Source organism: Lepisma saccharinum, chromosome 27 (assembly GCF_977018435.1).
Source record: "Lepisma saccharinum chromosome 27, izLepSacc3.1, whole genome shotgun sequence".
Taxonomy (NCBI): Eukaryota; Metazoa; Arthropoda; class Insecta; order Zygentoma; family Lepismatidae; genus Lepisma; species Lepisma saccharinum.
In genome coordinates this window covers 4,537,344-4,562,787 of record NC_139255.1, presented here as the reverse complement: position 1 = coordinate 4,562,787, position 25,444 = coordinate 4,537,344, and the positions used below count along the sequence as shown (strand labels likewise).

General features: G+C 37.8%; 1 protein-coding gene across 1 annotated transcript in view; it reads right to left on the bottom strand.

Annotated features, from left to right (window-relative positions):
• Nucleotides 1-14,108, bottom strand: part of LOC145980279 (protein EFR3 homolog A-like) — a 71,618-nt gene extending 57,510 nt beyond the window's left edge. The window contains exons 1-3 of the mRNA XM_083113290.1: nt 14,043-14,108; nt 7,921-8,069; nt 1,761-1,831 (exon numbers count right to left, since the gene is read on the bottom strand). Of these exons, the coding sequence (XP_082969416.1) occupies nt 1,761-1,831; nt 7,921-8,069; nt 14,043-14,047 (225 nt within the window). The 5' untranslated portion in view covers nt 14,048-14,108. The remainder of the gene's footprint in view (nt 1-1,760; nt 1,832-7,920; nt 8,070-14,042) is intronic.
• Between the last annotated feature and the right edge of the window lie 11,336 nt (nt 14,109-25,444).

The following is a 25,444-nucleotide window of genomic DNA, read 5'->3' as shown; positions in this document are numbered from 1 at the left end:
TCAGCCTTGGAAAATGTCCAATTATAACACCATTAAGCCTTGTTTCCCTTGTTTCCCTTGCATAAATTAATTTGATGTGTTTGATGCGTTAGGTAATGGATGAAATGTAATGGCGAATATGAGAATTTTCATTGTGAAATTGTGAAGAATCCTGACGTGATGGGAAAAAATGGATGTCATTTCCGTGATCAGCATTCAAAATACTTCCAGAATCACTTATTGATTTCAAATCATCCGATGTTTTTTTAAAAATAAATGCAGGGTGGTGTTATCTAACTGTAAAAAACAGCTTCTTGTCCTACATGAATTAATGTTAAGTATACAGTTATGCAAATTGTATACAGATATACAGAATATGGAAATTACAAATGTATGTAATTAAAAAAAAAACATAAGTAGTAATAGTAGTAGTAATAGTAATGTAATAATAATAACAAAAATAAAAATAATAATAATAGCAGTAATAATAATAATAATAATAATAATAATAATAATAATAATAATAATAAAAGTTTGTGACTGTCCCCTTGAGAAAAAAATCCTGCGCCCGCCCTTGTGTACAGATATAAAGTAAAAACGGAAATAATCAAAGGTAGATAAAAATAGAAGAAACGGAGATGAAAAGAAACAAGAGAACAAGAGAGAACAAATTCTTAGCAAAAAATGTGAAACGTTAAAACAAATAAGCATAGCAAGTCATGACATGCTCACTAGATGTCACTATAGTTTGAGTGCGAGTATGATCATCACTAAAATGGATACTGAAACACTATTGATGTTGAACTGTCGGTGTATATCAGAAACCAACAGAAATGGCTCCGCTCCAGTTCATTTTGTGTGTTTTGCTGTAATTTTATTATAGTTACATTAAAAAGTTGTAATGAAAAGTCGGAATAAAGCATAGTATGTATATGGAAGTGATGTTTAATTCATTTAATTGCCTGCTGAAAATTAAGAAAAAAGGACTTCCTCGTTTTCATTTCACAAAATGGTAACCTTGAAGAATGAGAAGGAAATGAAGGAAGTATAAAAAACAGAACAATGAAATGAGAGAACAAAGAGGACAGAAGGAATCAAGATAGGAAATTAACAGAGAGAGAGAGAGAGAGAAACATAGGAAAAGATAGAGAAACAGGAATAAAGATAGGAAATTGGAGGACAGGGAGAGAAAAGATAGAAGAAAATAGTGAAACAGGAATAAGGATAGACAATGGGGAAGACAAAACAAGAGAGTTATTGAAAAAGAGGAATAAAGATAGAGAACTGAGGAAGAGAAAGATACACACGAATAAGGATAGGAAATTACGGAATAGATGAAGAGAAAGATAAATATCGAGAATCAGGGATGAAGATAGGAAGAGAAGGAGAAAAGGATAGATGAAGTGGCAGAGGAGAAAGGAGAAGGGAGATAAGAAGGAAGTGAAGAATGAAATGACGAAAGAGAAAAGGGGGAAGCATATTAGTAACCATGGCTAATAAATTCTCTCACTGCTTTTACGGTATCAGTAGATTTTACGAATGATCATTGATTGAATATTGAACAGGATTGAATATTCATGATCATCATAGCAAAGTAATTTGTAGGAAGAAACTTTTACTATGAAACCGGTAACAGCAAAGCGCAGTTGTTGTCGGTTTCGGAATATTAGTATATTTGTTCAGATGTTACATTTTTCACACGTTAATTTGACCGTTTATTCCATCATACCCTTTTATATTTTTCAGGAAGTTTCGCGAGAAATACAATGGTTCTTGCTTACCTTGTTTCTTACTCTTGTAAATATCCTTTGTAAAAAACCTTCCTCCCATGTTTTATTCTGCACAAGGGAAGCTGAAAAGTTAAAAATAATGGAGATTAATAACAAATTAATTAATTCATTTCGTTTGGTGCTTCAATCATAAAAATACTTGAAATTAAAAAAAAATATATATTTCGCTAGAATAACTTTGTGATTGATTGATTTGCTTTATTTTACTTCGCTTTTTGTGCCACTTTCGGCTAATTTTCGAAGATGGGGATGGGTGATGATATTGATGAATGGACACACACAAATATCCATGCCCAGGCCGGGATTCGAACCCAGGACTCCTGGTGTCGTAGCGCGATGTGATAACCATTCTTTTTTTTTTTTTTTAAAAAAAAAGGTAATACCCCCTAGACGGAGGTATCCCCCACCATTCACACTTTTTCTTACTTTTATACCTTTCAAATCTTACAGTTTCTCAGTTTCTTATCATCTGGACTAACACAAATACCCATGCCTTACCCGGGACTCGAACCCGGAACCCCTGGCGTTGTAGCGCGCTCTGCTAACCACTCCGCCACGGAGGTCGACGACCATTCCGCCACGGGGCTGGCAGTAACTTTGTGACACAAAGGGAAGGATTTATCTATCCTTTCAAGACGTTTGGTCAGAATAATTTTTGATCATCTTCAATGATCCCATGAGTTGACCTGGCGAGCCTATCAACAGCATAAAGCATGGACAAGAGGGTTAGCAATATGGGCTGGGTTGAAATGACGTCATCGGCAACCTGATTGGTTGCCTTAGCAGTTATGACTCGCTACGAAGCTCCAAATGCTCAACAGCCTCAGATATTACGGAAATAATCTCACTCTTTATAAAGTTAATAAAGTAGATTCTACAGGGTGTCCAAAAAGTCACGCAACCGAAACTTTGAACATATCTATATAATTTTTGTGCGAATAGTGATAGAGATACTAAACTAATACCCTGTCCTAGCAATCTCTGGAGCAGCCGAACGAAAACAAGTCTTTGTACAAGTAGTGACGCATTGGCTTCACCAATGAACACGTGAGAGTGAACGGGATTGCGTGCAGGAGGGCAGCCTTCGCAACAGCATGTACTGCTTCCCTCTGCCCAATCGATTTCCTACCCTTCTCTACCGCTATGTGCGGCCATGCTCCAGCGATAAAGGGAACAGGTTATACACTGGATAATTAACTTTGTCTGTATGGATATTTTTGAAATATTGAAAAAGAAAATCATGCTATACATCAGCATTCAGGATGCGGGAAAAGTTACGAAAGACAACTGGGGAGTCGGTTGCAATAATTTTCGATGTGTATCGATGGTTCCTGTGGGTATTTATCTAATTGATAAAAGAACGATAAATCATTAGGCATTTTATGCATTGCAGACGATTTATGGGCTTAATTATGACATATTCATTAAAAAGTATGTTTTTTCGAAATTTCGAGATGTGCTGGCAACATTGGTCATGTCAGAGGGCAGCACCAGGTGTGCCCGATATCTGGCTATGCTATTTAATCAATGCCCAGATGAAGTAAAAGATTCAAAATTTATAGAACAAAAAGATGGGTAGGGTAAGTGGGGGGAATATGACTACCTTAAGACAAAATTTAAAATATTTCAGAGATGTATTGAAATACAGAAAAAATACATATTGCAAAATTTAGAACAGTCTTTCCGCAATACATAGTAGCACACATGAGCGGAATTCTCTTCATGCAAATGAGAAAAAAAAAACGACTACAAAACCCATTTTACCCCGAACAGTGGGGTAATATGAGCACACTGTTGGGGAATATGAGCATGATGAGTTTGAAAGTAAATATTACAAAATATACACTAAAGGCAAGTCAGGATATAACACTGAATGATTCTTCAATACGATACATATCATAAAATTAACTTGCATGTCTCAAATAGCCCTTTACCCATGACAAGCAGTGCAGATAAAATGTACTTCCTCCTCCTCTATGCCAACGCAATTATTATGATACCACACGGAACAGTGTTCACAACGTATCCACGCTTCACCTTCATTGTCTCAATGATACCAACCCTTGCATATAGGGCACTCGCTATCTTCGCCGCTAGATGCAACTCTAGATGGAATAGTACCTGAACTTTCCATGGATCGTGCAGACACATGAGTGAGACGCTTCTTTTTGACTGCAGAAATAGTTTCTGATGAGGTAAGCTCCCTTGCTTCTCTTGCTTACCTTCTTCGGGTCACAGGTGGCTTGCAAAGAACAGGAATTGGTAACAATGTGCGCACAAGTTTCCGAAGTGAATATCTTGTGCGTGCAAGCGTGTTTGCACACTTTGATCTTACTGCATGTGAAGATGTAGGAGAAGCAGCGTCATTGAGCGATCCAGAAACTGTAGATTCACACCTCGGAGATCCTGAACACGATGGACTGTTGACAGACTGTTCTGTTCCACGACCACTTGAGAGCTTCCACTTGGAATTGGTTGGGCCGTTGTAGTTCTATCCTCTTAGTTGAACGAGGCTGTGTCGTCTGCAATAAGGATCTTTCATCATGTGTTCTCCATGTGCTCTGCTTGCCAGGTTTGCTTATTGGACGTTCGTCTGTACGTTTGTGGCATCTGGAATGCAAGAATGAAACAATGATTAACATACAAAACCAAGTGACACGATACGTGGATGAATGTCACACAACTCTTAGAAAGGGCAAGAAAATATCTATCCCAGGAGGTCACTAGGATGAAGAAACAGCAAAGGAAGACTACAATTATCTATGGTACGTATGTTTGATACCAATCTGCTCACCGCGAGCGAGATAGCATTTCTATACACTTCCGTTAGCAGTCCACAGTACAATGATTGTAGATGTTTTAAAGTTTTCAATTCAAACGATTCATACAGAATCTATACTATAAGCAGCAACATATCATAGGATGCAGTTTTTCTTTACAGCGTAATGAAATTTCTGAGGTTTGGAAATATATTCCATGTCTCTGAATTATTTGTTTATGAAATGCCCATCTTCCCCTTATCAGAATTCCTATGCCCATTTTACCCCGACTTTCTGTGCTCATATTTCCACAACTTGCAACGTTTTACGTAAGTTTGTACTACTGCATTCACAAAGCGGGACACCGCGTGATGCCATTTGCATTGCATGCTCCTTTGTTGTAGTTTCGTTGTTGCTATGTCAGTTTCCCGCTATTTTACGTTATGCTCTGCTCAGATCTTAACTCCAACTACTCTAAAATAACATCACGTGAATTTTTGACTTACCTTTCAACAGGCACACAATCTTCCTTGTTTTCAGCTGCGACGTGACAACCAACACAGACGACAACTTGGTCTCCACTGATGTTGCCAACCTGCAGTAGATTTTTCATCACACACAGCTGGTGCTGTGACGTAAAAACCTTACGTGTACCCATATTCTCCACGTGCCCATTTTCCCTCTGGAGCGAACGAACAAAAACAAGTCTCTGCGCAAGTCTCGAGATGGCGTGTGAGAGGCGAAGTGAGTGCGTGGAGGGGAACAGCTGCAGTTACCAGTCGTTTGCAGTAGTGCACTGCTTTGCTCTGCCCACTAGCTTTCTCCCCTTCTCTGCCGTTATGCGTGGCCTTACTCCACAGATTCTCGAGACAGTGTGTAGCTACTTCCTCTCGTGTTAGTAGAATAAAGAAAGAAGCTTTTCTACGCTCAAAGCTATGTTGACTGACAATAGCTCTCGGATATTTGCACAGAGTATTCATTGTACACCGTGGGTCAATAGTCAAGATCGAAATCTATTTATAGTGCAATGACGTATTATTCGCAAGTGAAATTGACGTAAAAAGCTGTGGTAATAATTCGCCCGTTTTCCGATAGAGGTCAGCCATTTCCAATACTCTGGTTTGGAATCAGGTTTTCCGATAGAGGGCCATCTGAATGTTGCAGTTATAAGATGGACTGACATTTATCATGTCTTATTTCTAGGGACATTGAATTTTCGCTATGCGCGAAATCGTGAAATGTGAAAAAAAGATGCAATTTTGAACATTCTGGACTTAACTACACCCCCAATGATGAAATATGCATGAGTTTTATTCGCGAAGTACTGCGAAATGTATGCTTTTCCACGAAATGAATGCTTTTTCGCGAAATAACCGTGAAATATCATCAAATTAAGTAGAAAACACGCAAAAAGCGACAATCGAGGTTGTGCGCGCAAACTGTTGATTTGTAACGAAACGTTTACCTAAAGTTTCCTACCACTTGCAGCTGATGAACGTTTTATCTTCGATCACATCAGGAAGACGCTGCAAATTGGGATTTCAAATTGGGATTTCATATGCACATAATCTCAGTTCGAAAACTTCGCTCCCTGTCAAGCTGCATTCCTTTCTTCCCCCGAATGTCTACTCAACTTCCAGTTTCATTGAACTTGCTAGCTGTAGCAGCGATAAGATTAGTCTGTTTTGTTTTTTTCCACCGCTGGTATATACCGCTGATCTAACATTTTATTTACCGCTCTCCTCAGTTTTTATTTACCATAAATTTGTCTCCCTACTTATTTCACTCTTTAGTTCAGCTTGTTCAGTTCAGTACAGTTTCTACAATGAATACAGCATTTTCTTTCACAATAATAATACTGTCAATACCCTGGAGTGATTTTAGTCAACCCTGTACATTACAACCCATTGTTCATAGAGTGAATCTTAAAAAAGTGTGTGGAAATATCCCAACATCCGCGATGATCTTGTCGGTGGAGAGTGTCTGTCTTCCACGCGGGAGATCCGGGGATGGCTGATCTAAGGTCGGAATTATTCCGGCCATGTCCCCGTATAAAGCGGCTCTGGGACTCACCCAGCCTCAAAACAAAGGGGACAACCCTCGGGGGTAAAGGCGGCCGGAGGGTGATACTGATCACATTACCTCCAAAATGGCCGAGATCGAGAATGTGAGGGGATTTACCTTTTTTACCTTTACCATGTTTTTCCTTCATTTTTTTATACAGGGTGTATCTAAATTCCCATTACAGACTTTTGACGGCTTGTAGTGGGGACCAAAACGGTTAAGTTTTAAATAGGAACTCATGTCCGGAAACGTACCGTTTCCCCGCTACAAGTAAAACACCACCACAACAGACTTTGAACACTCCCACTTCTGCTGCCTATTGTACGTTGTTTTTGCATAGCTGCAGCGTCCACTTACAAGAAGAGCTCGATGTGGCGACCATTGACTTCAACACAAACACCGTACCTACGTATCATGTTCTGGTACACACGATCACAAACACCTGCTAGTCCAACATCCGCCGCTGCCATAACCCGCCCCAGCACGTCTTCCTCTGATTCCACCGGGGTCTCGAAAATCAGGCTCTTCATGTGGCCCCACAGGAAATAATCGAGCGGAGTCAAGTCCAGCAAACGTGAAGGCCAACGTACGTATACCCTGGTCATTGGCGCCTAAAAGGCGTTAGAGTGCAACGTCTGTTGTGGTGCTGTTTTACTTGTAGCGGGGAAACGGTACGTTTCCGGACATGAGTTCCTATGCAAAACTTAACCGTTTTGGTCCCCACTACAAGCCCTCAAAGTCTGTAATGGGAATTTAGGTACACACTGTATAATCGTCCATAAATATTTAACCTAAGAAGAAAACAATTTATTACTTAGTATATATAATTGTTAAGGCATATTTTTGTTCAGGGTATATTTATAGAAATTTTAGGTCATTAGTGCATTTTAATTTTGCACACCTTGGTGATTTTTAGGGCAGAAAAATCCTAGCCCTGTACAAAATTGAGGCCTAAAAGTGGTAAACGTTGTAAGTGTCAAAAGCGAAACTGTTGGGAAATCGCAACGTTCCGCACATCAGCCCGTAAGAACGTGCACACTAGTAACCTCTTTACACGCCCTTTCAACTACTTAGAGGGCTACCAGCCACATTTCACGTTTAGCACATTATCAAGCATGGCACATTTCACAGTTTAACGTGGAAAACGGTGTTTGAATTATGTGGCACTTACAGCGTTTACCAATTTTAGTCTTCATATTTGCCATTTTTTGGCTGAAAAGAAACATACAATACTGCTGTAAACATTCTATTAAGATTACTTTGTGACGGGCCTCCACGATGGCCCGATCAAGATTACTGTGTGTAATGATGCTAATAAATGCACCTACTTGAACTCTTTGATTTCTTAATAGATGGATTAGTCTTTATCATCAGAACGTGGTTAGGTTCCAAGGGCAGCATCCATTGCGGATGGTATGTTTCCTGTGGCTTCCTTCCGAAAAAGAACTCTTCTAGCTTTCTCCTTGTCTGTGCCTCGCTGTGCAAGAAAAGAAAGATTTGGATCTTCAGTTTTGAGATTTTATGATTACTTTTTGACTTTGACTAAAATAATTTGTACAAGGGCTACGAATTTAGTAGTGCTCAGCTGAGGAAGCTTTATCTGTCATGGAATTTGCAAGAACAGAGTTCGTAAAGAAAGGTTGCAGTCTCATTGTTGCATTGACCGGGACAGTCTCGTTTCAGAGGCGTGTCCCGGTCGCGTATTTCACATGTGCACATTGAAATAGAGATTGTGGGCGTGGTTTGTGTATGAATGCTCCCTATTGGCTAGCAGACTGCTTCGTCCCTTGATGAATTAAATACACATTTCTCTCTCTCTAATTCAATGAATAACGATGCTAAAAATGTTACTATTAGAGCTATAGCAAACCATAAAACAGAAACGATAGAGTTCAATTTTAACCCAGTCTATGAGTTCCAAGTTGCAACTGCTATCGGTCGGATCAAATCTGGTTCTGAAGGAGCCGACAACCTCCCATTGCGACTAATAAAGATGATTTTACCTCATGTATTGCCATACATCACTGACATTTTTAATCTTTCTCTGCGCTCTGGTATTTTTCCAGATAAGTGGAAAATAGCACACGTTCTTCCTCTCGCCAAGACTGACCCCGCCACTTCCGTTGACAATTTCCGACCTATCAGTATTCTTCCCGCTCTATCGAAAGCATTAGAATACATTGCTCACGACCAAATCAGCCGACATGCAAATGAAGTTCTGGCTCCGTTTCAGTCGGGATTTAGACCTAATCACAGCACTAGCACCGCCATGACTCACATAACCGACGACGTCAGACAAGCTATGGACTGCAGACAGGCGACAGTTTTAGTTTTATTGGACTACACAAAAGCTTTCCAGTTACTCGACCATGATATTCTCGTTTCCAAGCTAAAATCATTTTTTAATTTCACCACCTCTGCAACCGACTGGGTCAAATCCTACTTAACTGGACGTAAACAAAGGGTGGTTTATGATGGCAAGTGCTCGGCACTATCTGATATCACTTGTGGCGTTCCGCAAGGAAGTGTACTCGGCCCTTTATTATTTTCTTTATACATTAATGACCTGCCAAATATCGTGAAACACTGCCGTTATCACCTGTATGCCGATGACCTCCAGTTGTACTATTCTGCACCCCCAGTAATGTTAAGAGATTGTATTTCCAAGGTTAATGAAGATATAGAGAGGATTGTTAACTGGTCGCTAGACAATGGCATGTATATTAACCCTAATAAAACACAAGCAATTTTGATTGCTTCCGATAAACTGAAACGTTACGTAGATCTTAACATTCTGCCTTCCATTCTTGTAGATTCGACTCACATTCTATTTAACCAAACTGTTAAAGATCTGGGAATTGTATTAGACGGAAATTTATCATGGTCACATCACACAAGTTCGGCGTGTAGAAAAGCCTTTGCATCTCTGTATTCTATAAGACGCATGGGCAAGTTCCTCCCCACCTCTATCAAGGCCAAACTATGTCAGTCCCTAGTTTTATGCCATTTAGATTATTGTGACGTAGCGTATTCCGGCTTAACAGGTGAGTCAGCTAGACGTCTGCAGAGTGTTCAAAATGCCTGCGTACGATACATTTTTAATTTAAAATATTGGGACCACCTATCACCTTATTTTCTCAAATTGGGGTGGCTGCGTATGCAAGAAAGACGAACGCTGCACACTCTGATTTTACTTTACAAAGTTCTGAACCTCAAGTCACCTTCCTATCTCCTCTCTCGCTTCCAATTTCTTCACGAATTTCACGATCGCGACACCAGATCACGCAGCTCCTCAGTTCTCTCTATCCCCGTCCACAGATCAAACTTCTTCTCCAACTCTTTCTCCGTATCGGCTGTAAGACTATGGAATCAGTTGCCAGAAAGCACTAGAACAGTAAGCTCCGTCGGTTCCTTTAGCAGACGTGTTCGCCACTCTCTTCAGAGTAGTCGTTAGATCTTCCCCTGTCAAGCAGACTAAAAAGCATGTGCAAGTGAACGAATTCTTAAAATACCTTGCAGTTACTTAAATACAATTTTAAATTTTGCATTCTTTCATTCCATATTTAGTTTTTTGTGTATTATATATTTTGTATTTTGTGTGTTATATTCAGGGCTTTAAGACTTGTGTGTATGAGTATAATGTGTGTGTGTGGACCTATGTGAAAAGACTTAGTGTACTTTGTGCATAATATAATAATGTATAATTTTAAATGTATGGTTGAGTGGAAGAAAAGGCTTTGTACGGCCTTAACTCCGCCATTTAAAACAAGGCATTAATAATAATAATAATAATAATAATAATAATAATGATAGAGGATAGAACACTGGCATTTATTTCATTGACTTGTGTGAACACTTTCTGTAAACCACAGACTACAAGCAGAACCATCTAGTGGGAAAAATACAACGCAATCGGATAGTAATAATACTCGAAAAGCGAATAGACTTTCTTATTGGAAATAAAAGACGCAATAATTTTTAAAATGTTGCGTTCGATGAAAATTCTTATACAATTATTTAATATATTGGGTCATTTTCCGCTTTTCGTCAGATGCAAACAAGGAGCATTTTTAATTCCTACTTTAAAAAACTGTCAAAACCTTGAGTAGCGCCAAAACCTTAATTTCGACTATATAAGCGCGCTGCTATTTGTTTTGTAAAAAGTTGTTACAAACCAGATATTACATACTGGAAACAACACAAGATGAAAAGAGAGGAGTTTCAAAAACGAAAAGTAGATGGCAGCACAAGGTGAAAGAATATAAATAAATCGCTGGGGAGGATAAGTATGGATTTAGTGAAAGTGAACTACAATAGAAGATGTAGAAAGGATCAAAGCAATGTATAAAAAGTAGAAAATAGATGGAAAAGGAAAATATAAGTGGTTTACATCATTGAACAAGTTCAAGCCTGTAGTTAATTGTTAGGCACGCCATAGAAGTGCTCAATAAAGAAAAAATAGACCAACCAACCAGAAACTTCTCCATTACAAGCCACGCCTCCAATCTCTATTTCAATGTGCATATGTGAAATACGCGTCCCGGTCGTCCCGTCGAAATTATTAAAAAAAAACACTATTTGTCCCGTTTTATAAACTGTAGGAGTTATCTTGAAAACCAAGTCTAAATTTGAGAGACATTTCATGCTAAAAAGGTATATTGTTTTGTGCGTCTTCCGTTATTTGTAGAGCATACAGTTTCATTACGGAATTGCAAAATAAATAAATAAATGAATAAATTTCCTGCGTCTTGACACAAACTCAGAAACAAGAATCTAAGTTGAGTGTCTGATATGTGGGATAAGGTTTTCGGGGAGATTTATAAACGATTAATGAAGAATATAGCTGCTCTCAAAAAGATAGTTCTTCTACTAAATACTCCTGGCATTTTTCAACTTCCCCATAATGGTTGATCAGAATGAACGAGAGACGATATGTAGGTCATACCGAGATTATAATAATTAACACCTTTTGACATGGGAGATGATATTTCATTTATTGTTTATGATGCATCATGTATGTGATCAATCCTTTTAAATAATAAGAATAGGTTAATAATGACAATAATTTTATAATTAGGCGTAACCGATTTTTCAGGAAAGGGAGGGGGCAAACTTTTCCTTGGGATGCTCCGTTTTAGGGTCAAAATATTATGGTCACTCTAATTATACTTATATATTGAACCGAGGCAGGAAATAAATCATCCTCGCTGTGAATTACTCTCTGCAAGAAGTTTCAGTGTCGTCCGTTGATAGGCGCCACCTGCACTTTTGCTTTCACTTCTTGACGAACATTCAACAAGAGATGGCGCTGCTAAATTTCAACCCTGTGGAGGAAATGAACTGGCTAAGCGTGACATCACCAGAGTCAGTTTCCCGGATGTATGTATCCAAACAAACTTTCACGCGTGAAGCTTCTGGACTTTGGCAATGGCAAGTGATCGCGAAGTTAGAAAACAATGTAAAGGGTGGATTGTTGGAGAATATCTGTTTATTTTACTCATTCGTCACAGATAAGAGGTAAATGAAGAAATAACTGAAATAATAATATGTTTTTCTGTGTCATCGACTGAAGATTCAACGAGACCTGAATTAGTAAAGGGAAGAACAGTGGAAGGCCATCAACGTTAGAAGAATGTTAGGAACGGATTCGAAAATCATTGCCCCAAGAAATCAACATAATGAAGCAGAGCCCAACTTGAAATTCCACAACCCAAGGTATTTGAGGATATTGACGAGACGTCTACATGTAACATTTAAAGATCTCAGCTATTGCGGAATCTGTTCTTGCACCTTCCATGACACAGAGAGCTTTCTCAATCTGAGATGCAGCCGTTTGCGACCACTGGCCTGCTGATGTTACGACAGTGAACAAGCTGAAAAGAAAAATAAATAATAATAATAAAAAGCTTTAAGAGTTGCTCTATCAGTATACCTGCAACTAACGCTCACGGTCTCTCGGTGGCTGAGTGGTATATCATCGTCTCCTTCTAATGAAGGGCTTCGATACTCGATAGAAAAAACTGGATTTTGATGAGAAACTTCTCATCGTATGCCTTTGTCGCCTTGGATCCATTCAAAATCTGTATGAGGATCTCGACGTAGAAACCTCATTCGATTGATTGATTTGCTATGTTTTACTTCGCTTCTTGTGCCACATTTGGCTAATTTGCGAAGATGGGGATGAGTGATGATATGATGAAATTGATGAATGGACACTCTCAAACATCCATGCCCAGGCCGGGATTCAAACCCAGGACCCCTGACGTCGTAGCGCGATGTGCTAACCATTCCATCACGGGGGCCGGCAATAAAACTTATTCGAATGCATGCAACGGCAGAGGATCAAGTTTTGGAGTTTCCAATCACACATCCCAACCCAACAGTCAACCTCATCGGACAAGAAGAGCCACACAGACGAATTTTATAAACTACTTAGGCTACAATAAAGGAAAGAACAAATTATATAAAATTACCACTCCGCAAAGTCTAGATCAACAGAAACAAAATATTTCCCTCAGAAATGAGACACAACTCTTAATCTTGTGACAGTGACAAGAAGATGGAACAACACGCCAGATAAAAATGACATGACTAAGGCTCAAACCAAAAAAAAATATTCTGAGGCAAAGTCAAAAGACTGAAACTGAACATCGACTAAACTGGCAGGGTTTGCCTATGTGTCCACACACCAAAGCCTCGTTAGAAGGCAAGAGTTCAGTTTCCAGGGTGGAGTACGAAGAAGGGAGGTTCAAATTTCAGCGCTTAATGACCGCATTAGACGAAAGCATTTTCCTTAGCATTTTTCTTAACATTTACGCCATGACCAAAATGCTACGGTGTAAAGTCAGAAATCTTATGGCATTTCAGATAACCAATCAGAAGCGACCTCTAGGTCACGAGTGAAGTTGTAATGGCGGCCGCGTGAGATGTAAACAATGCATCACTTCCCATTTTTAAAAGCCGATAATTATTCAATGAAGAGGAATAACGTTTCGTATAAGACGTTATTAGGTACAAAGCAATGGCGCTGTTTAAATACTTACTTTACAAAGTTTACTGTACACATATGGAAGAATATTTTAGTTGTTTCAAATGTAAACACAGTGCACTCAGCATAGATGGTGTAACTCAACGTGCCTTTCATGCTGTATATGTTATACATTGTAATCGCAAAAGCTAGCCGAATAGTTACACGAAATGCTTGCGTGCAAAGTACAATGTGCTATAAGATTTTTGGAATCATTTACATAGCATTTATGCTAGCAAAAATGTTGGTTTCGTCTAAAGCCAGCCTTACACTCCAAGGAAATATATACCAACAATAAAATGAGTATATCGTTCTCTTAATAGTGAATATAACTACATAAAATTGTACATTCCGTAATCGAGATTTACGAAATTATCACTATTTCCATTTCTTGCTAAGAGATTTTCTTAATCTTTGATGTACCTCATATTTCTCGTTTAGTAGTCTTTGTCCCGACGGAAAGTAAAGATGAGCAGTTGGAACTATTGTAGTTTCTATAGTTACGTTAGAGCACATTCATAGCTTCACTACAACAGCTAACAATCAATTGGTACGTTAACTTACAAGTATATATCGGGTCCAGACGATATGTGTGCATGAAAGCTTGTTGCATGTGTATATAGTATCATAGTTTGGGTTGTCCAGTGTGAATATAAATTCTTAATAAATAATTTGATTTGTTAACGGCCAAAACTTATTTCTGTAGGAAAATTTTATCTGATTTTTGCATGGCATGCGTTATCTGGTGAAGAAATGTAACTAAAATTCAATAGATTGGCTCGCATAGCGTATTTATGCACTAAATGTCATTGTTTTGGAAAGTAAATATGGGGCAACTAAATTCTGTATCCCCGGCATCCCCGCATCCCTGTATGTTGGTATGTGTGTTACCTAATTCCCTCATTATAATAATAATAGTAATAATATTAATAAGGTTTCCCCGATGACGTAGTGGTCGTCGCCTTATAATCAAGGGGTCTCGGGTTCCATACCCAGTGGAGGCAAATAGTGGTTCGGATCTCACTTTAAACTGTAGGCCCAGTCCCGATTAGCTTATCTGTGCATAAAGTGGAATTAAAACAAAACTAAAATAATAATTGATTGATTGAGTTGGTGTTTTAAATTTACTTTATGAACAGTAAGGCTAATCTGGACAGGACCTACAGTTTAAAGTGGGATCCGAACCACCAGGTATCCAGTGTTTCTTTCAGCACCCCCGGAGGAAATCTACGCCCCCCGGACAAAATTGTACATCAAAACCAAAGTATAAAATTTTCTGCTTCCGTTGTTTCCCTCGCATCGGGCCGCATTACTTTGTGTGGCGAATATTATTGGCTTTATATTTCCCTCCGAAAATAACAATGCCCACACTTGTCCAATCTTACAGAAGAAGCAGAATAAACTGGCAACCTTACTAGGTTCGACAGGACTTGTAAGTCAGCTACGGCTAGTGGAAGGCGTGGTCTCTTGTACGCTGCCACTATGATGAGTGATTTCCCTGGTGGCAAGATTTTGAGAGCTATGGCTTCTATTGATTGGAGTGGTGGCATCTGTACTTGCTGTGTAGGAGAATCTTTCTTCAGTACGATGCTGACTCCTCCTTTTCATTCGTGCACTCTGTCTAGACGGTGAACAGAATAATTAGGAATATTCCAATTGTTGAATGGTTTGAGATGGGTTTCACATTGGAGGGCTACATCTATCTGATTCTGTTGTATTAAATGTTTAAATAGTGGCCGTTGATCCTTGATGCCGTCGGCATTCCTGGATAACATCTTCAGTTGCCTCTTGATTGCAGTCTTAGAAACATCCATCTTCGTACATGGCGAAGATTGTCTCAATGCAAATCGTAAACTTGCTTGTCATGTTTGTGGCAGTTGTCAACTTTTGTAAACCTGCTTTGAGGTGTTGAAGGAGCTTGGTAATGTTCAGGCCTTGGAGAAGCTGCATTATATTTTCTCATTAGCTTCCTGGAGATGAGGCCTTGCTCGAGAAAAGATTTATTATCCAGCATTTTGCCTTTCTTTGGTCTAGGATATCTACATCTAATCAATGATCGGTTAGTTCGTATGCTGCGGCTTTTCCTTTATAACAGTGTTTTTCACAAAATTAACATCATCTCACGTAACTCAAGTTACTTTTTCCTTTTCACACACTGTTGTCCCGGCAACGGAATCAATAAAAGATTAGACAGTTCTACAAATGTTTATAAACCGGAAATGATTTCCGCTTCCGATATTGCGTGTAACAAATATACAGCAAAAATTATAAATTTAAATCAACACAAACAACAGTATTGAAACTAACAAATAAATCAAACAGATTTCTGTGAAATTAACAGAAAACAAATAAAATATTACATACGGCCAAAATAAACAAGGCGTATCAGAGTTGAGTCGGATAGATACGGCCATTGTATATTTTATGTTTGAATATTTGAATATTTTCTACATTGAACGAAGTCGGCGGCTAACTGCTGTCTAGATCTCACGGGACTGGACGCTGTAAGACCCCGCTTTTAATCCAATATTTCTAAATTACATAACAAAAATGAACTTTTCATCGAGTTTCAAGTGTTAAGCGAGGGACATATAATTGTAAAGTGAACATTGTCTTGAACTACCAAATTAAAACATTGAGGGAATGAACTTTCCAGTGACGTTTTGATAAATTGTCAAGAACATTGAAATTGAAATAAATATTAATGCTGAACTGTCATTTTACATATATATTATCTTCAACATGTTAATTTTATGTACTTCAAATTAAACCTTTTATTTATTATTAAATCCTTGTTCAAAACTTAACCAACGCATCGTCAATTACAAGATAAATTAAGCATTTCCTTTCTTTCATACAATTTGTTCTACCGACAACTGAGCCCCGCGGTCGAACCCACGCTATGCATGCCCGCACCAAAATAAGTGCTGAATCCAGGAAGGAGGCACTACAAATATTAAAATTTGTTTAAAACAGCTCTTCTATTAAGGAAATCAATGTAAAATAAATTAAATATGTTCACAACAACAAAAATGTTGGTCTGGCTGATGAAAAGTGAAGTATCTGATTAATATTTTTTAATGCATGTTATTGTCAGTCGGAAAAAGCATTCACGGGCCTCCACGATGGCGTAGTGGTAACGTCGTCACGTTATAATCAAGGTGACTCGGGTTCGATACCTGGATGAGACACGTAGTGGTTCGGATACCACTTTAAACTGCAGGCCCAGTCCCGATTAGCCTTACTGTGCATAAAGTGGACTTAAAACAACAAATCAACCAACCAACCAACCAGACCTTTCAAAACTTGTTGAGATGACATCCAGCCAAAAGGTCGTAAAATCAACACGAGGCCGAGACTTAATGTTTTACCACGTTCAGCGCATTTCCACGTCCAGGAAAACGAAAATGCCTTATTTCCTATTATTGCATTTTGCTGGCTAATGAGGCTCTGGCGCCTGTACAATCCTTTGTGAAACTTTTTTTGTGACCTGTTCATATGTGTTTGTGATTGTTCTTTCATCAGTTACATCTCATCAACTGATTCGTGATTAGCCAAAATGGAAGAAAAACGAAGTAAATCAAATAAGAAATTAAAATATTTCTGTATTTTCGCGTCGTAAAGCTATGGATTGATTGATTTGGTGTTTTAAGTCCACTTTATGCACAGTAAGGATAATCGGGACTGGACCTACAGTTTAAAGTGGAATCCGAACCACTATGTGCCACCACCGGGTATCGAACCCGGGACCCCTTGATTACAAGGCGACGACGCTACCATTTTTTTTAATGAAATACCCCCTACACGGAGGTTTCCCCCACCATTCACTCTTTTTATCACTTTTACACTTTTCAATTCTTACATTTTTCTTTGTTTCTTATCAACTGGACGAACACAAATACCCATGCCTTACCCGGGACTCGAACCCAGAACCTCTGGCGTTGTAGCGCGCTCTGCTAACCACTTCGCAACGGAGGTCGACACCATTGGGCCATCGATGAGGCCGTAAAGCTATCGAACACTCGCAAAACTTCCCATGTTAGTAATTGCAAGACACACAGGATAGAGTATTGGGCAGTAAACAGCACAGCTTTAAAAATAAAACCAGACTGTTTCAATTCAAACGGCTACTTTTTCGTCTGAACCACAACTTACTACGGAGCACAACATTTGTAATTTTGCAGTTACAAGTTAGCGTAAAATTTACAGTATTTTACCCGTGCCTACAACAGCTGCTCTGTTTGTGCGCCTATTAAGCACTTTGTATTATAACTTACCAGGTCCGCAAAGCATTAGAACACACAAGTGTAAATTTTCCGTTAATCTTGACATGTATAATGCAGACATGAAGGTGAAACATAATTTTTTAAGATGGTTCTAACTCGGTAAATAAATCTGAAAAGTTTATCAAGTAAATGATGAATATAGATAAATTTATAATAAATGAGAGTTCATGTACATATTAATAGGACATAGACGGTCACATAAGCATTCTTTCGTACCCTCCTCTGTTTCAACTGAAGGAAGAGCATTGTATGAAAAAGATGCACACCTAATTTTACAACCACACACTAACAAATATTTATTCTTTCCTTTGGGCGGCGCTTACCATATTTGTAAACATTGCTCTGTAAATACAATTACTTACCACGTTGTAAACTAACAGCATATTCTTATCTGCGAAGAGGTAGCTAAAATAAATACAGTATATGGCTATGTGGTTTACTATCAAGGAAAATTCCACTGCTGCAGTCGTATTGCTTCTCTCTGAGATAGGTGGCACCAAAGGGCAATAAATTCTCTGACGGAAGAGGCGTTGCCAAGGACAAATTTAGGTGGGGTGAAGAGTGACGAAATATTTACAGGTGGGTTTTGTTTCGGTGGGCTTGGATTCTATAATTATATTTTTTTCCTCTAATCCCTCTTTTGCTCTCTTTCTCTTTCTTTCCACCTTTCTAATTTTCTAATTCTTTCCAACTTTCTAATTTTTACTCTTATACTTTCCACGTTTCCATCTTTCTCTCCAAGTTTATTTCATTCTTACTGCCTCCTTTCATGTTTCTATTGTTCTTGTTCTCTCTTTTTCTACGTTTCTGTCTTTCTTACTCTTCCTCTCCTCTTCTCTCTTTCTTTCTATTTTTCCATCGTTTTTCGTCTCTAAGTTTCTATCTTTTTTACCCTCCCTTTGTTTCCACGTTTCTGTCTTTCTTACTATTCCTTTCCTGTTCTCTCTTTCTTTCTATTTTTCCATCGTTTTTCGTCTCTAAGTTTCTATCTTTTTTACCCTCCCTTTGTTTCCACGTTTCTGTCTTTCTTACTATTCCTTACCTGTTCTCTCTTTCTTTCTATTTTTCCATCGTTTTTCGTCTCTAAGTTTCTATCTTTTTTACCCTCCCTTCGTTTCCACGTTTCTGTCTTTCTTACTCTCGTTCCTCTTTTTTACTCTATCTCTTCCTGTTTATATTTTCTCCCTTTGTTCCTCTCTCATTCTATTTTAACCCTATTTTACGCCCTTTTTGCCTTTGCTTCTTTGCTTCTTTCCTTCTCGGTTTTTTGGTCATTCCTTTTCTTCCTTACTCACTTTTTCGTTCATAAGCTACTTCTTCAATTTTCCATTTCTCTATTGCTTATTTCATACTTTCCTTTTTTCTGCTTCCATCTTAATATATACTCCTCCTTTTCTTCGCTTTTAATTTTAGTTTTGTCATAGGGGTTTATATTTGAATGAGACGTTGTCAATATTTTTTTTTAAATTTAAAGGCTTGTGATTTAACAGAATATAATTAATTTGTAAATGCGGGCTAAGAAACAGTGAATCGAACTAAGATAAGCTACGAAATGTGATCTTAAAAACTTTTAATTTATTAATTAATACAATATTGGATTGAAAGGTATTAAGTCTTGGGCCGAGGGGGCCTTTCTAAAGAAACCTCAACTGCTTACACCTATGTAATACTTTCTAATATAGAAATGGCCGAATCTACCATATCGCTGAAGATTTTAAAATTCGACTAGCAATAGTGTAAACAATTAAATACGAGGTGAGGCTGATAAGTATTGAGCCTTAAAAATTAGCTAGGAAGCTGTAACTGCCACACTATTCTACATAGTCCCCCAGGAAGTCAATGCACTTGCGACATCTGTCCTGCAGCCTCTTAAGTCCCTGCAAATAATCTTCCGACTACTGGTGTAACCACTAATTTGCAGCATTAGTTGCTTTCTGAACACTCCCAAATCGTTATATTTTAGGTGTTTATTCAGATGGGGAACTGATGATAGTCAGATTGAGCTAGGTCAGGCGAATAGGGTTGATGGGGCAACACTTGAAAGCCTAAGGAGGTCAGTGTCACCATTGTTTCACCTGCAGTGTGTGTCGAGGCATTGTCATGCAACAGTCATGCAACTTTTCTGGAGGTGCTGCCATTTTCACTTTGAACCTGAAAATCAAAGGGAAGTTAAAATCATATAAAGTCGATTTTTGAACCATTACATATAGAAGAATTGACCAGTACACCCTGCAAATTTCAGCCTCCTAGCTGAATTTTGTTTTGGGTAAAGCTCAGTACTTATCAGCCTGTCCTCGTATAATGGCATGTTTATTTGTGATAATGTCAAACACACAAACATTAAAAAAGTACATGCTGTACTCGTTATTTTAAAAAAATGTAATGGAAATTTCCGTAATCAAACTCGAAATATGAAAAAAAAAAAGAAAAGAAAATGGAACTGGATTTACAAAAATGTAATCGCCAGTTGAAAATTTTCAGGCGCTCTGTATTTTTCTACCCCTGATACAGAAGATGTATTGTATAGATATAATACAACTAATTTCTAGACAAAAAAAAGAGCAGCACGAGTGTTATAGTAAGTTTGAAAATATTCTAGTACCACTGGTGTAGCGAATGGTACGTTCATACTTGCAGCATTACACTTATCTTTAGTGACGTTGAACTGTGTTTTAACAGCCGGTGATTCTCCTCCAGCCTGACAATCATTTCTCTGTTCATTTGTTTTTCCACCTGCTTTTGACGGACATGTCCTTGCCGACCTTCCCTTCCCAGTGTGTTCTCAATTCAGTGCAAGGAAAGAAAAATTAGCACATTTTTCCATGAGCGAAAGAAAACAGGCTCCAGGAACGTGCATGACATGATGAATGATGGTAAATACTGAAATGCAGTCCTGGTCTACACTAATGACAATAATTTAATAATTTTGCAGCGATAAAAGCAATTCTGCAGCAAAATAGCACAAATCTTACACAATAAGAACAATCATGTTCAAGTAGAAGGGGCGTACAAATTTGAATTATATTTTCAGCAGTATTAAAATGGGTAAATAATATGTTAATATTGGATCCATGCATACCGAAGAGAGCATGAATGCGACATTCACAAACAAATGTAAGATAAATATAATTATATTTATTTCAAAATTCCACTGGTGTATGTAACTGAACTCGCTGGTGCAACAGCCCTTTCCGAGTGTCAATGTCTTGCTCTCTTTTTCTGTCCAAGTCTTTCATTTTTACTTTCTATTTTTCATTCAATGTTTCTGTCTTTCTTACTATATCTTTCTTTCCACGTTTCTTTATTACTCTCTCTTTCTTTCCACGATTCTTTCTTATTCTCTACTTCTTTCCACTACTACCTTTCTCTTTCTTTTTTATTCTGTACTTCATTCCATTTCTAACTTTCTTGTTCATTCTCTACTTCTTTCCATTACTACCTTTCTTATTTTCTCTTTTCTTTCCATGTTTCTGTCTTTCTTAGATTCTTTTTTTATTATCTACTTCTTTCCGTTTCTACCTTTCTTATTTTATCGTTCTTTCCATGTTTGTCTTTCGTATCCTCTCTTTTTTATTCCCTAGTTCTTTCCATTTCTACCTCTCTTATTTTTTATTTTTTCCATGTTTCTGTCTTCTTATTCTCTTTATTTTTTATTCTGTACCTTTTTCTAATTCTACCCTTCTTAATTTCTCTCCCTTTCCATGTTTCTTCTGTCTTCTTATTCTTTCTTTTGTATTCTCTACTTCTTTCCATTTCTACATTACTTATTTTCACTCTCTTTCCATGTTTCTGCCTTTCTTATTCTCTTTCTTTCCACATTTATATCTTTCTTACTATTTCCTTCTCTTCACGTTATTATCCCTTTCTTTCCAAGTTTATCTCTTTCTTAGTCTCATTCCATGTTTAAATCTTCCTTATTCTTTCTTTCATTCCGAGTTTTTAGTTTTCTTACTCTTCCTTTGTCCAAGTTTATATTTTTCTTACTGTCTCTTTCTTTCCATTTTTCTATATTTCGTACTCTCTCTTTGTTTCCAAGTTTCATCCTCTGTTACTCTCTCCCTGTCTTCCGCTGTTTCTTTTGTCTCTCTTTGTTCCTCTCTCATTTCGTTTTATCCGCATTTAGCCCCCCTTTTAACCCTTTCCCTCACTGCATCGTGCTTTCGCTGTTTCTTGGTCTTTCATTTTCTCTTCCTTACTCTCTTGTTCGAAGCAATAGCCTTTGGGTGTCAATATCTTCCAAGCAGTTTTCATTGGGTGACGCCTGGTCAGAGCATTGACACGGATCGACACAGATCTCTGACTTCGTTTCAAATAATTCTACAATCGTCCACATGATGATGGTTTAACATCGAGATTTTTGGGTTCACCTGTGAGATCGAATCTGGATAGCTCTAAAATTACTCTACTGGGCAATAATAATAATAATAATAATAATAATAATAATAATAATAATAATAATAATAATGTCCAGAGAGATTACCAAGTAGCAAAAATTATACACCAGGAATTTGCTATATCGTAGAGTTATAGACGAGCACGTAGCTCGCCGTCATAAGGGGAGGGGGGAGGTGTGTAATGGTAAATGTAGCACCAAAATTGCCATAATTCCTTCTTTACTTGGTGTCTCAAAATTTTGAGGGGATGTTAGGGGATTGTCGAGCACGTGTAGATAAATCATAGTGGAAAAAACTTATATACGAGTACAAGTAGAGGAGAAGGTCTAAATATGGGCGAAGGTTTAAATATAGGTTTTGGAGTTACCAGTGCTCACGAGTGCTGCAGCGTGGCAGAGGCTATTGGAACTGGTTATCTGTCAAGGGCAAAGGTTGCGGCGCCAATTCGCAAGAGAAATGGTGGTTAGTTTCGGCCTTGGACGCTGTTATAGAATTACGACCTCTGAAAACGTTTTGCAGGTATGTTTTATCTCAGCGCTTTCTGAATTCTCATCTGCTTTGTATAGGTTATGACATTAGCGGAACATAAAACAAATGTGGGCTTTTTTAATGCCATGATTTGTTTGTGAAATATGTACCACAGAGAGCGAAAATAAATTGAAGAAGAAAAATAGCGTGATGGTCTAAATATGGGCTATGACATGAGGTCTAATGCTGAGATCACATTTTCAAGAAATATTTTGATGTTTTTCTTAATTTCGATTTTTCCCATTCCGCGTGATTTTCAAAACAACAGATTATTCATAAATATGAATTTTATAATGTTCTAGCGATAAATGACTTTTTTTAAAATTTTAATTGCTTTTTGTGATATTGCCACTGGTAGCTCATATTTAGACCACAATTTTGAAATACATAATTTTACCATTTTTTGGAAATTGCTCTTTTTTAAAAATAAAATGGAGACCTTCTATACTTTAGTATGCTATTAGATTTAAGTATATATTTCATATATATGCATTTTAAAGACAGGTGCTTGATATATTAATTTTTTTCATCCGAAAATGACATAGAAAGGGGGGGGGCCATATTTAGACCTTTTCTTCTAACAATTTTAGTTCTCCATACTTCATGAGCCTGTTTTATCAAGTTTAGTCATCTTGTTAAACCACATATCTTTATAAACCTGGAGCACATTAAGAAACACCATAGTGAAATGTCGATATTTTCAGCAATCGTAGTTCATTGCATGACTTGAAATATTCTTCGAGGCAGTCATATTTGCTAATGTATGAATGAAGAAACAAATCGATGACGTTAGAAAAATTAAGAATCATGTTTGCCCCTGCGCAACAAGAGATTATGAATATTCGTAGTAAACACTGAATCTCTGTCTTACATTTCGTCACTGAAACTGATTCATTAAATAATCGCTATATGCAGCAGCACGTCTTATTTCTTGAGAAGCATGCACTACATTTCCATTCCATATTTTATCTCCAGTTTCATTCATTTGCGACACCTGGTTGTGAAATAAGACGGCCATAGTGTGAGATCTTGCTTTAATGCTGGTATACAGGTGGGAAATACAATTACATAATGTTGTAAATCTTTAATTAATTACAATACTTTATACAACGTTAGAAATAAATAAGTGTAGCGAGGAAAACATGTTTACAGCCAGCGGCATCTCGTGTTAACACGTGCCAGATGTTTGTTTATTGGTAAAAACTCTTGGGTTTGTGGAAATGTAAATAAACTGAAATTCTTGAAAGTAAATTTAACAAGAATGAATGGGTATGGCATATTTACTGATAACGCTTAGATTATTGATGTAGAAATGTATACAATTTCAAAATGTAATATCGCATTAGTGAAAAAGATGAATGATATATTCATTAATGTTTTTTTTTATGCCAAAGGCTAAAAGAAATTATGTTTAAAATTCGTAAGAGTCTGATTATGTCCTTAAAGTTTGTGATGAGTGTGAACTAGGCTGCCAGCGAACCTTTTAAGGGAGAACTCACACCGAAGCTACAAGCGACACGAAACACATGCCGCTCAGGAACGAACCAATCCGCAGTAACGTTTCACACCGTAGCAGCATGACAGGCCGCACAAGGCTACGTTGGATTGGTGAAATTTTGAAAATGTCGCCTGTGGCTTCGGTGTGGATTCTCCCTAACACTCAAAGATTTGGAAAGAAGGAGAAATGAGCTGGGCTGAAGTGACGTAAGCAAGGCATTGGGAAACACGCTTAGAGGAGAAAGGCTCGCTTTCAAGCTATTAACGAACAATATCCAAAGACTTTACAGGAGTAGTCATACTCTACTTACTGGTGTGTGTGTGTGATAGAGACAGAGAGAGGGGGGGAGGGGGCCGGAGAGTTGTCTCAGCCACACAACTAAAGCTTCATAAATCGAGAATGAGCCTAAGGAGGAACTTCAGGACATGATAAATTAAAATGAATCAGAAATATATTTTATGTTATACCCTTGTTTACGCTATCTTGCCGAAGAAACTCGTTTTAGGCTGAATAGTTAAATATTCACCGAATATGTGCGTGTCTACTTAACTGCTACAACACAGATAATTACTAGGTATTACTAAGTGAATTGAAAGAAAATGGTTTTTTTTCTTCTGCAAAGGGTAATATAAAATATGTTTCGTAAACGTTTGCTTGTATTTATTACTATTCTATAATGAATTTCTTTCACACCAATACCGAATAGCTTATTTTGGCGACATAATAGTTAAAATTCTGCATCGTGTCATTTGTCTCGTCACAGGGAAGACTGAAATTTTATCTCCCTTGGAAGAACCTTAGTGGCATTTTAATTTCAGAAAAATTATGTATGTTTAGAATTATTTCTGCAGCATCCACATTTTAGCAACCGGAAGTTCTATGTTTAAACAATTGATTTCGTTTATTTTACTTCGCTTTTATTCCACTTTTGAGGAATTCCGAATGTAAGGATGAGAGATATTATAATGACATTGATGAAGGGAGACTCACAAAGAACACCCATGCCCAGATCGGGGATTCGAACCCGGGATGCAGATGTGAGTCACGACTTGGGCATCGCTATTCTCTCGTGAATCTTTCTTCACCAATGCCATCTACTGTCTGGTAATGTCGTCGGCT